The 12615-nt window shown below is 56.0% G+C and overlaps 1 protein-coding gene across 1 annotated transcript; it reads left to right on the top strand.

Annotated features, from left to right (window-relative positions):
* Positions 1 to 10124: 10124 nt before the first annotated feature.
* Positions 10125 to 12255, top strand: FOXA2 (forkhead box A2). Its single transcript, XM_063153511.1, is given in 3 exon segments — positions 10125 to 10264; positions 10777 to 11502; positions 11505 to 12255. Coding segments are annotated over 3 exon segments (1323 nt in total). The 5' UTR covers positions 10125 to 10177; the 3' UTR covers positions 12015 to 12255.
* The last annotated feature ends 360 nt before the right edge of the window (positions 12256 to 12615 follow it).

The raw sequence follows: 12615 nt of genomic DNA, 5'->3' as shown, positions 1-12615 counted from the left end.
TGCCAGCGGCGGCTGTTTGTCAGCGCCTTGTTCCTGACCGCGGGAATAAATCCTGGATCCCTCCTTCCCTCCCTTCCCTTCCCAAGGCCGGCGGCCGGGTGCCAGCCGAGCCCCCCGCGCTGCTCCTAATCCAGCAGCGGGAGCATCCCTCGGCGGGAGCAGCGGGAAGTCGGGATAATGGGGAGCCCATTAGCATCTCCATGGAGCAGCGGGATGCGGGGATGCTTCCTGAATCCACATCCTGGCTTCCCTGCGCTCCCAGGTGCTGTTTGCCCACCGAGGTGCTGGCCTTGGGAGCAGCTGCGCCTCCCAGGGCCAGGAAATATCCCGCTCCTCATCCTCCTCCCGCTCCGGGGGCCCTGCATCACAAGGCCCGCGGTATTTCCTTGGATAGCGGCGCTGTGTTTGTCGGGATCCCCGGGAGATGATGAGGTGTTAATGGGAGCAGGGATTGGGATTGACACTCGGGGGACACGGCTGCATCCCGGCTTCCCAGCCAGATGGGAAAACCAGTGGGAAACCCCCCGCCCCAAGCCTAAAAGGGCAAGGAGTGGAGTGGAAGTTCGGGATGCAGGGATGCCTCAGGGGCCAGGGGTGGTGCCTGTGGATTGGGAATGTTGTCCTGTTAGGGGGTCTTTTGTGATGGAAGTGGAGGGGGAAAAGGGGCGGGAGTGAAAGTTGTGTGCTCCAGTGAAAGTTGGGCTGCTCGCTGTGGAAATTGGGATGCCCTCCGTGAGAATTGGGATGCTGGCTGTGAAAATCGGGATGTTGGCTTTGGAAATTGGGATGCACACTGTGGAATTTGGGATGCTCGCTGTGGAATTTGGGATGCTGGCTGTGGGAATTTGGGTGCTCATTGGGGTAATTGGGATGCTCATTATGGAAGTTGGGATGCTCTGGCACCCTCACCCTGAAAGTTGGGATGCGCCTGCATCCTCCCAGTGAAAGCTGGGATAAACCCCAAAATATAAACCAGAATCCCGGTGCTCCATCAGGTGAATCCCGGTGGATGAGGTCACTCCCAGCCGCTATCTCTGGAGATAAGGAGCAGCCCCGCCGTTCCCAAGTGGAGCTGGGACTGATGAGCTGTGTCCTCTCCAGAGTGGATTTCATCGCTGGTGGGAGACCTCGGGAAGCCCTGTCTCCTCGGAGGAGATTGAATCAGCAGAAAAATGGGGCTGGAAATGTTGGGAATGGAGACAGGGAGGCTGCTCCTGCAGATAAGCCGAGTCCTGAGCCCTCGGTGCTTCCCGGTGGGATGAGGGCTGGGTGGGACTAGAATCATCGCATGGCCCCAGGGAATGGCTTTTCCTTGCTGTAAAAGAGAAGGAAAATCGGGAGCTCCTGCTGTGGTCCAGCTGAGTCCCCTGTATTGGTACCAGCAGAGTTCCTGGGATTTTGGGATATCTCCTTTCCACGGTCATTTGGGACTTTGGGCATGGAGTGAGAGGACAAGGGGAAAAGCTGGAGGAGGGTGGATTCGGGTTGGATATGAGGGAAAAATCCTTCCTGGGAGGGTGATGAGGCCCTGGAACAGTTTTCCCGTAGGAGCTGTGGCTGCCCTATCCATGGAAATGTCCAAGGGCAGGTTGGAGCACCCTGGGACAGTGGAAGGTGTCCCTCCCCATGGCAGGATGGAGTGGAATGAGCTTTAATCTCCCTTCCAACCCAAACCATTCTGGAACTAAATGATCCATGGCAAAAATAAAATTAAAATCTTATGGATATTCCTGGGGGGGTCTTGCCCCATGACTTTTCATCCATAGGACTGGAATTGCCCATGGAAGCTCAGGGAAGGACCAAATCCACGTGTGTGCCACGTGCCGCCATTCCGGCCTCTCCCGAAATCCCTCGGTGCACACCTGGCCCAGGGAGGGGGAGCGGGGGGGCTCTATCCCTGCTCCCAAAAAGCTGGAAATAGCAGCAGCTCTGTTGATTCACAACCACAGCCCTGACTTCCCTGCTCCGGATCCGAGGTGTTTTTTTTCCAACAATCCTCCCTTTTTCCCCGGTGAGCCGAGGGCACACGGAGCGGCCAGGGCTCCCCTGGATATTCCCGGGGGGCCACGCCAGCTCCTCTTTTTCCCCTTGGAAAAAACAACCCCCGGTGCATGGAGCATAAAAAAGCCTTTGTGCGGCCGGGCCCGCATCCCTGGGGAGCGGCAGCGGGATCGCACCCTGGGCAGGGAAGGGCTGGAGCCGCCCCGGGAGCCCCTGCCATCCCGCAGGGTGATGCCTCCCCGCGCCAGCCCCGGCAGGAATGTTTGCTGTCACCGCAGCCTGCGGCAGGGAAATATTTTCCAAGGGAAAAAAAAAAGGCCTCCCAGTGTATTCCGCGCCACCAGCTCCAGCGGGCTCTGTAGCCGTCTTGTTCTGCCGCCGCCGGGACACCGGGCTGCAGGAAGAGAGGAGGCAAAGGTGGGAGAGCTTTAAAAAGCTCTGGTTAAGGTTGTTCCACCCTCTGGAAAAGGGATTGGGAAGCTGCAAAACAGCCCGAGCTGCAAAACAGCCCGGAGGCTGCTTTTGGGGGAGAGGGCGGTTTTCCTCCGGCCTCCAAATCACAGCTTCATATCCCGGGATGTTGAGAGATAACCTGTCTTTTTCCGAGTGGAGAATGTAGGTCAGAGCCCACTCTCCTTCCCAAAACCCAGTGAGGATGCTGCTGCTGCTGCTGCTGCTGCTGCTGCAGGTTGGGCTGGAGTCTGTCCCTGCAGCTCTTTACTCTGGCACCAAAACAAAACGCACTCAGAAAACTGTGAAAAATAAGCCCAGCTCGGGAATGCAGCTGATTGGGAGTTTTTCCGACAGAAAGTGCCGTCCGATCCGCGGAAAACCGTTCCTGGGGCGGGTGTTGATTTGGGCACTGTTTCCTCTGAGGGGGAAAAAAAATTCAGAGTGAGGGGGGAGAAATGTTTGGAGAGAGCCGGAGCTGCCGCCATCACAGAGCTTTTCCATCCCTCTGCGGAGCAGCTCTCCCCTGGAAATTCACTGGATTCAGCAGCCCAGTAGCCCCAAAAATGTTTGATTTAAGAGGCCAAAAGCACTGGATTTAGCAGGCCAAAACCACTGGATTCAGTGGCCCCCAAAACATTGGATGTAAGAGGCCAAAAGCACTGGATTTAGCAGGCCAAAACCACTGGATTCAGTAACCCCTAAACCATTGGATTTAAGAGGCCAAAAGCACTGGATTTAGCAGGCCAAAACCACTGGATTCAGTAGCCCCAAAAACATTGGATGTATGAGGCCAAAACCCCTGGATTTAGCAGGCCAAAACCACTGGATTCAGTAGCCCCTAAACCATTGGATTTAAGAGGCCAAAAGCACTGGATTTAGCAGGCCAAAACCACTGGATCCAGTAGCCCCAAAAACATTGGATTTAAGAGGCCAAAATCACTGGATTCAGTAGCCCCAAAAACATTGGATTTAAGAGGCCAAAAGCACTGGATTTAGCAGGCCAAAATCACTGGATCCAGTAGCCCCAAAAACATTGGATTTAAGAGGTCAAAAGCACTGGATTTAGCTGGGCAAAACCACTGGATTCAGTAGTCCCAAAAACATTGGATTTAAGAGGGCAAAAGCACTGGATTTAGCTGGACAAAACCACTGGATTCAGTAGTGCCAAATCCATTGGATTTAAGAGGCCAAAAGCACTGGATTTAACAGGCTAGAAACAGTGGGTTTAGCAGGCCAAAACATCGGATTTAGTAGCCCCAGAAATGCTGGATTTAGTAGCCCAAGGCACTGGGTTTAACAGGACAAAATCACTGGATTTAGTAGCCTAAGGAATTTGATTTAGGAGCCCAAAGGCACGGGATTAAGCAGGCCAAACCCACTAGATTTAATAGTCCAAAATCACTGGATTTAGCAAGCTCAAAAGCATTGGATTTAGCAGTCCAAAGGCACTGGATTTTGCAGTCCAAAACACCGGATTTTGTTGCCCAAAGGCAATGGATTCCATAGCCAAAGACATTGGATTTACCAACCCAAAGGCACCGGATTTAGTAACCAAATCCACTGGATTTCAAAGGCCAAAATCCCTGGATTTAGTAGCCCAAACCCACTGGATTTAGCATCCAAAGGCTCTGGATTCAGGTCTGAATTCAGGTCTGGATTCTACCTGCCAAAGGTCAGCAGTGCAGGGGACAAGGTCCCAAGGACACAGGAATTCTGAGTTTTCACAGTGTCCAGGGGAAAAAGGTTTTTAGGGGAAAATGTCTTGGAAATATTCTGAATTCTGGCTATGGGAGCCAGCCTGGCTGGCATGAACTGTGCCATCATCCTACTCAGGACAGGCAGCCTGAAATTCCCTATTTTCCACCTTTACCAGTGCTGGGAGCAGGTGTCAAACGCTCCTCCTCAAACTGAAAATAATTTTTCTTAGTGGAAACAAAGGATTTCCATTTCTCTGCCAAAATTAGGCTGATCCCACACTCAAAGCTTCCCTGGATTTTAAAGCATGAGTTGAAATGGATTATTTTTGCCCCTGGAAAAGAGTGGAACTGAATGAAAATATCTTTGCAGGTGGCAGCGACCTGCAGGGCGGTGCTGGGATGGGGTGGCTCTGGAATTCCCACCGTGATCCATCTGGGCCAGGCTTAGGGCAGGGGGATCCGAGTGTCCCGCTGTCACCGCGGTGCCGCCAGTGCCTCATCCCGAGGCACAGACCCGGGATTGTGCCGACCCCGAACAGATTTATGGGGTGATCCTGGCCTGCTATTAGTGGTCATGGAACCGCAGACTCCCAGACAGGGCCCGATCCCAAGCTCCCGTGGTTTTTTTGGAAGCAGAAATCTCCCCTCCGGCTGTTTTGATGCAGGCTCTTGCCAGGGACACCTCATTCCCAGGAAAACGGGGTGCCCTGGCAGCAGACTGCCAGGAGGGGACATGGAGGGTGACATGGAATGAGAGGTGCCTGCCTTGCCGAGCTCAGAGCAGCTCCGCCGGCTATTTATACCCGGAACGCGGGAATGGAGCCGCTCGGGATAAATGGAGCTATTTTCAAGGTCTTGGCCAGGTCTAACTGGTTTAAACAAGGCCGGGAATGACTCACAGGGCTATAAATGTCCGTCAGAATCCTCGGAGAGGCTGTCTCTGATGGATCTCCTTGGAAAAGCAGCCTCCTGGAGCTCTGAGAAAGCTGGGACACGTTCCTGTCTCCCTGCTCCGGCACCCATTCCAAATCCCATCAATTCCAAATGGCTGGGACTGGTGGGACTGGGCCCATCTCTGCTTTTATGGGATGTGTGAGGAATTTGGGAGTTGAATCCCTTTATTCTGCTCCTTGGATGATGTGCTGGACCATCCTTGGGGGTCATTCATTCCCCCTGCCCTGAGCAGCAAATTCCCAGTGGGAATTGAAGCACCTCAGCCAGGCTGGAAGCTCTCCAGCAGCGCAGGGGTTTTGTTAGGAAATAACAGGGAGCTATTAAAGCCCAGGGTTTTGGGAGGAGGCTCCAGATTCCATTTTCTTCCTGTTTGTTTTCTTCTTGGGAACCCAAGGACATTTCAGTTTTCAGCAACTGATCATTAAACATAAAAAATAATTCCCGGGATGAACCCAAACCCTGGATATTTCAGTCAGGTGAAAAGTTCCCTGCCCGCTGGGAGAAAATATCCACGGCTGGATTTTCCTGGGATGCGAGGAAGACTTTCTCTCCTTTCTTTCTTGATCTGGGCATCTCCCTCCGCTCATCCTTCTCCCTGTGCCGTGGGAGCTGGGGATGAATCCGTTAACTCCCGGTTTTCCGCAGCCGCCCGGCTCCTCCGACCGTCATTCCAGATGCCTGCGCATCTTGTTTATCCAGCAAAACGTGCTGCTGGAAAGCCGGGAATGGGCATCACGTGGCCCACGGCAAACAGCCGGCAGATGCCCTCTGTTGATTTTGCTCCGGAGCTTTTCCAGAGGCTGCTGGGCTCTTCCAAGGGGGTTTTGCCCATTCCTGCTGTTATCCCATCCCACCATGCCAGGATCCCCACCTCATGCCGGCATTGTCCCCAGGGAGCATTGGGAATGCTGTCCCAGGAAGTTGTCGTTCCCATTGGGATAAATGCTGGTGCTCCATTCCTAATAATGGGGCTTTATTCCCATTGGGATTTTCCAGGATTTTATTTTATTCCAGCAGCTCCTTCCCTTCATTGGTGGATTGGATAATTACAGAGCAGGAAGGAACGTTAAAACAGGGAGTGAAAATGCCAGAAATAGGGATGTATCCTGACTGTCTGGATCCTCAGGAATCCTTGTGGATGAAGCCAAGTGGCCTGCCCCTGGGATTGAAGGATGTCATTCCAGAGTTAAAAGGATGGATATCCTTGGGATATTAAAGAGACAAAATTTTTGCACACTCCCGACTTTTCCTTTGTTAGCCTTGCTAAGGCCTTGGAAAATCTTTCCCGGAATTAAGCAGCCCCATTTAATATGGAATCTAATTAGGAGGGACTTGGTTGAAGAGTTCCTCAAATAGTTGAGTCAATATTGGCCGGTGTAATTGTGGGAATTCCCAGTGGAATTCCGGCACCTGTTCAGGAGCTGAGGCTCCATGGGTGGGGCAAAAGAGGGAATTTCAGTGGTCCCCATCCGAGTCTTAAAGTAGGTTTCCCAGTATATGGAATTTGTGGGAACTTGGGAGCGGGATCCTGGTGTGTGTTCCCAAATTGGTGCTGAATGTGACCTTGGGATGTGCTGTTGGCTCTTCCTGGAGAGCTTTGATAGGAATGCTCAGCTTAATTCCAAGTTTCAGGAAAGTGAATCATCTTCGTCCTCATCCTCATCCTCATCCTCATCGTCATCCTGATCCTCATCCTCATTCCCATCCTCATCTTCCCGTGGTTTGTTCTGCTTGTTGGAACAGAAGCTCCTGGGAATGCTCTCAACCCAGCAGAGCTCTTGACCTTACAAAGATTGATCCTACAGGAAAAATTGGGAATAAACCCAGCCAGAGGCAGCACAGGAGCAATGGGAGCTTTCCTATCCCACTCCACCTTCACCCTTTTCTCTTCCCGCCTCAATCCCATCTCCCACCTCTTCCTGAAGTACTTCCAGGCACTGATTCATCCATAATTTCCATCTCTTATCAGGAAAAGGTCTCAATAAATCCGACAAGTTGCCTTTTGTCTCCAGCAATCCTCCTGAAGGGCGGCTCTTCAGGAGACACCGTCTCCCAATTTCCTGATTTCAAGGGAAAAACCCAATCCTGCCTTTCTTTCAGAGGAGCAGCACAACCGGGAGAGTTCATTATCCTGGATTAATGATGATAATTATCAGGAGAAGAGGGATAATTATCCAGCTTGGAGGGAAGGCGCCGGCGTTGCTGCAAGGGATGGATGCAGGAAAAGCCCATCCAGGCTCCGGCCATCCCTTGGGAAGTGGGAGCTGCCTCCCAAGCCTTAGCTCCCAATGCAAATAAGAGCATCATTTCAAAATTAAATTTAAAATAAATATTAGTTAAATATTAAAGAGAAGAAATCAGGTGGAGATGGCCCGGAACTCGCTCTTTCCAACCGGGAATGTTTAAATAAGACACCACAGAAAATTTTTCTTTTTAGCAGTCCCGATGTTCCTTAAATGTACTTTTTATGGGAAAAATACCAATTTTCCTGCTTCTTCTCCTTAGGAGAGATGGATTTTATCTGTGTGGAAGGGGAGAAGGGAATGGGAGGTGGTTGGATGTGGGAGTGGAGCCTCCGGAGTCGATCCCACATCCAGCCGCTTTTCCAGGCCCTCTTTGCTGAATACAAATGTTGGAATTGCTCCGTGTCCTCGTGTTCCCAAGACAAAGGCTTTGTCTGAGGAGCAGGAGTGGGATGTGGTGGCTGTGGTTGTCCCTGTGGGCACATGGAATGGGATGGGCACCACCATTCCTGGTGGGATGTGCTCCATGGATGGATGGAGCAGGATGGGGGAATTGTGGGACAGACAAAGGGAAAATGGGATTTAAGTGTCTGGGATGGTAGGAACGTCCTGAAGGATCAAAAATCCAAGGATTAAGGGCAGCTCCCAGTCCACACCTGGATGGAAATCCTCACCTTTGGTGGGGACAAAATTCCAAGTCCTGTGGAGCGAAAGCCTGGCAAAGAGGAAAAAGCAGGAAATTGGGAAAGGCTGCCGAGCTCGGGATGGTGTCACCTCCGGCCACCCTCACGTGGAGGTGCCAGACGTGCTCACATCTGTGCCAACATCTGCCCCAACATCTGCAGGGCCCAGGCCTGAGGGTGGGAATTGCCCAGGGAAAGGCTCATCCCGGCCTCTCCGGAATCCATCGGAACAAACCTTGCTGTCCGAGGGAAAAGGGGGTGGAAAATTATCCGAAACATCAGGATCCAGCCAGGAGCAGAGAGCAGGATCCTTGAGCTTGCCCGGCAGCCACATCCCAAATTTCACCCCATCCTCCCAGAATTCCCCCTTCCCGAGCCTTTGGACGAGCAGAGAGCCCCTTGGGAAAGCAGGGAGCGGGGATCCAGCACTCGGGGTGCACCGGCCCCTCCTCCCAGCCAGGACGGGCGCTCTGGGGCTGAGGGCCGGGGGTCTCTGGGTGTCCCCCCCACCCCGGGGCGTCGCTCCCGTCCCCCCCACGGGCGCAGCAGGCGACAGAGGGCGCCCCGCCACCGCGCTGGGGCCGCCCCTCCTCCTTGTGGCGTGTCCCCCCTCCTGCGGGAGCATCACCCTCCGGGCCGTCCCCCCAAAATCCCCCAAATGCCGGCAGAAAGCGCCTGGAAGGGGCGGCGGGTGGCTGGGAGGGAGGTGGGCTGTGGCTATCGCCGCGGCTATCGCGATAGAAGCAAGCGGACGGGGTTGTTTTGCTTCGGCCGTGGATCGTCCTGAGGGATTTGGGAGCGCAGGGAAAGAATCCTGGAGGGGTTTTTGGGGGGTTAAAAACTCTGGGCGATGTGGGGCAGGGGGAGCCCCCTGGGGAGAGCAAGCTCCATAAATAAATAAGTAATTAAATAAATAGACTAATAAATAAATAATCAAAAAAACAAATAAACCGGGTTTGCGGTTGGCTTGGGTTTTCGGCTTCTTTTTTTTTATTTTTTTTAATGACGGTGGTCAGATCGAGTTGGGGATTCATGGAGCACTCCCCGGGAGCGGCGGGGATGCTCCCGGAGGAGCCGGGCGGGCACCGGGAAGGGGCGGCGGGAATGGGGGGAAGCCCCCGGTGCCTCCCTGTCGCCCTTGGTGCCCCCCCGCCGTCACGATTTAGACCACGGGGGGGGTGATTTTGGTCACCCGTCCGTCCTTCCTTCCTTCCTTCCTTCCTTCCTTCCTCTTTCCCTCTTTTCCTCCTTCCCTGCTTTCCCCCGCTCCCGGGCGCTCGGGCAGCGGCGCTGCCCCGACGGAGCGCACCGGGACCGCACCGGGACCGCGCAGGGCCGGCCCCCGCGGCCCCGCCGGCGCTGCCCGCCCCTTTCCCTGCTCTCCCCGCTCCCTCCACTCCCGGTTTTCCTGCCGGGAAGAGCCGCGTCCCGACCTGCCGGCCGGGCAGAGCCCCGCGGGGAGCGAAGGTGAGCGGGGAGGGCACCGGGCACTTCGGGGGGACACTCGGCCGCTCCAGCGGGGCCATTCCCGGCGGGAATGCTGCGGGGGAGCCGCTGCCGTCGGGGCTGGGAACGGTGTCCCCCGGGAGCGGGATGGGGTGGCAGCCGAGTCCGGGGTGGCAGCCGCGTCCCCCGGCGCGGGGCGGCGGCGGAGGCGCGCAGAGGTGCGCGGGGCCGCGGAGGAGCCGCTCCCGCCTAGGTGTGAGCTGATTATTCAAATGGGCAGCCGAGGACCTGGGGATTGGAGGCTCGCCCGGCCGCTCCGTGCTATATCACTGGGGCACCCACGTCACTGCAGCACTTGTCCTCCTCTTCCTCCTCCTCCTCTTCTTCCTCCCTCCTCCCTCCTCCTCCTCCTCCTCCGGCTCCTCCATCGCCTCCGGGCGCCTCTCCGCCGCGGAGCGCTGCGAAAACCCACCCAAGGAGCGGCGGCGGAACAAACCCACCCCAGCCCCAGCGCCGCTCCATCCCCCCCTTCCTCCCTCCCTCCTCTTCCTCCTCCTCCAGAGGCTCCGGCGGAGGGGAGGGAGGGTTGGGGACTTTTTTTTTTTGCCTTTTTTTTTTCCTCCTTTTTTTTTTTTTTTTTTTTTTTTTTTTGGGTCGCTCTCCGCCGTCGTTTGTTGTGGCTGTTAAATTTTAAACTGCCATGCACTCCACTTCCAGTATGCTGGGAGCGGTGAAAATGGAAGGCCATGAGCACACGGACTGGAGCAACTACTACGGGGAGCCCGAGGTATGGACGGGGCCGGGAGCCCCAAAACCCGCCGGTGTCCCGGGCCCGGCACGGGATTAACTTTGGCACCGGCTCGGCACTGCGGGCGGGGATCCGAGGTGCGGGTGGGGGTGCGGGCGGCTCTTCCCTGTTTTCCCTCCCACCCCTCCAGGTATTTTTCTCTCTCCGGGCAGCGATGTCCCTTTCCCTTCCCCTTTCCCTTCCTCTGCAACTCCGCTGCCCGGGACGGCTCCGCCGCTCCTGCTGGCACCGCGGTTTTATTTAATGTAGATACCAAAATATATTTGGGTTTCATTAAGAAGAAAAACAACCCCCCCTACCCCCCCCCCCCGTGGCGTCCCCCCACCACCACCCCGCTCCGGGATTTATTTAACCCTTTCCTCCCGTGCCCTCCGCGGAGCCCCGCGGCTGCGGCGCCTCCGGCTCCGGGCTGGGCTTGGCTGGGCTGGGCTTGGCTGGGCTGGGGCTCCCCCCCGCGCCATCCCCGTGCCCTGTGTCGCTTGTCCCCGCAGGGCTACTCCTCGGTGAGCAACATGAACGCGGGGCTGGGCATGAACAGCATGAACACCTACATGACCATGTCGGCCATGAGCAGCACGGCCAACATGACGGCGGCGGCCACCTCCATGAACATGTCCTACGCCAACACGGGCATGAGCCCCTCGCTGACGGGCATGTCCCCGGGCGCGGGGGCCATGCCGGCCATGGGCTCGGCCGGCGTGCCGGGCATGGGCGCCCACCTGAGCCCCAGCATGAGCCCCATGGGCGGCCAGGCGGGCTCCATGAACGCCCTGGCGCCCTACTCCAACATGAACTCCATGAGCCCCATCTACGGCCAGTCCAACCTGAACCGCTCGCGCGACCCCAAGACCTACCGGCGCAGCTACACGCACGCCAAGCCGCCCTACTCCTACATCTCCCTCATCACCATGGCCATCCAGCAGTCGCCCAACAAGATGCTGACCCTCAGCGAGATCTACCAGTGGATCATGGACCTGTTCCCCTTCTACCGCCAGAACCAGCAGCGCTGGCAGAACAGCATCCGCCACTCGCTCTCCTTCAACGACTGCTTCCTCAAGGTGCCGCGCTCGCCGGACAAGCCGGGCAAGGGCTCCTTCTGGACGCTGCACCCGGACTCGGGGAACATGTTCGAGAACGGCTGCTACCTGCGCCGCCAGAAGCGCTTCAAGTGCGAGAAGCAGCTGGCGGCCAAGGACGGCTCTGCGGGCGCCGGGGCGGCGGCGGCAAGAAAGGCCCAGGCCAGGCCGCCAGCCAGGCCCTGGGCGAGGGCAGCTCCTCGGGGGGCTCCGACGGCTCCGCGGGCGCCGAGTCCCCGGCCAGCTCCTCGCCCTGCCAGGACCACAAGCGCACCCTGGCCGACCTCAAAGGGCTGAGCCCCGGGGAGCCTTCGGCCTCGCCGGGGCAGCACCTGCTGGCGCCGCCGCACGCCGGGCTGGCCCACGAGGGGCACCTCAAGCCCGAGCACCACTACGCCTTCAACCACCCGTTCTCCATCAACAACCTGATGTCCTCCTCGGAGCAGCAGCACCACCACCCGCACCATCAGCACCACCACCCGCACAAAATGGACCTGAAGGCCTACGAGCAGGTGATGCACTACTCGGGCTACGCCTCGCCCGTGCCCGCGGGCCTGGCCATGGCGCCCGTCACGAACAAAAGCGCCCTGGAGGCCTCGCCTTTGGCTGGAGAGACTTCCTACTACCAAGGCGTGTATTCCCGGCCATCATGAACTCCTCCTAAGCAGGAAAAGCTCCTGGAAAAAGGGGGAAACCTTTCTCCCCCCCCTCCCCAATACCCCTCGCAGTGGACTCTGAGCACGGTACATATCCGGTATATATATATATATATCTATTTTTATTTTTTTTTTCTGTTGGCTCCAGATGTTTGCATCCATTCGGAAATCTGTAGCCGTGTGGCCCCTTCCCAAATCCACCCAGGGAGGGGGCGAATCTCCACGTGGGGTGGTTTTGTTTGGCAGGGTGGGCACGGGGGGGACTTGTTTTGATTTTTTTCGTTGTCGTTGTCGCCACGAGGTCTAAATATATCTATTTTTTTGTGTGCGAGTGAGGGGGGCGAAAAATAACCCCAACCGAGGCAGAACCAACCCCTCCTTCCTTGTGAATACTCCTAGTTCGGAAACCGAGAACCAAAAGTCTTGCAACGTTGTAAAAAAAAAAAAAAAGAAAAGAAAGAGAAAAAAGGGGTGGGAGGGGGGGAAACAGGGGGAAAGCAAAAAAAAAAGAAAAGAAAAAATACGAAAAAAAATTTTAAAAGGCAGGATAGATTGTTGTAATTGAAGCAAATGCTTGATGTTCCCGGGAGAGTAAACT

This window comes from Melospiza melodia, chromosome 3 (assembly GCF_035770615.1).
Source record: "Melospiza melodia melodia isolate bMelMel2 chromosome 3, bMelMel2.pri, whole genome shotgun sequence".
Lineage (NCBI taxonomy): Eukaryota > Metazoa > Chordata > Aves > Passeriformes > Passerellidae > Melospiza > Melospiza melodia.
The sequence above is the reverse complement of the archived record's forward strand: the minus strand, read 5'-3'. Positions and strand labels throughout refer to the sequence as shown.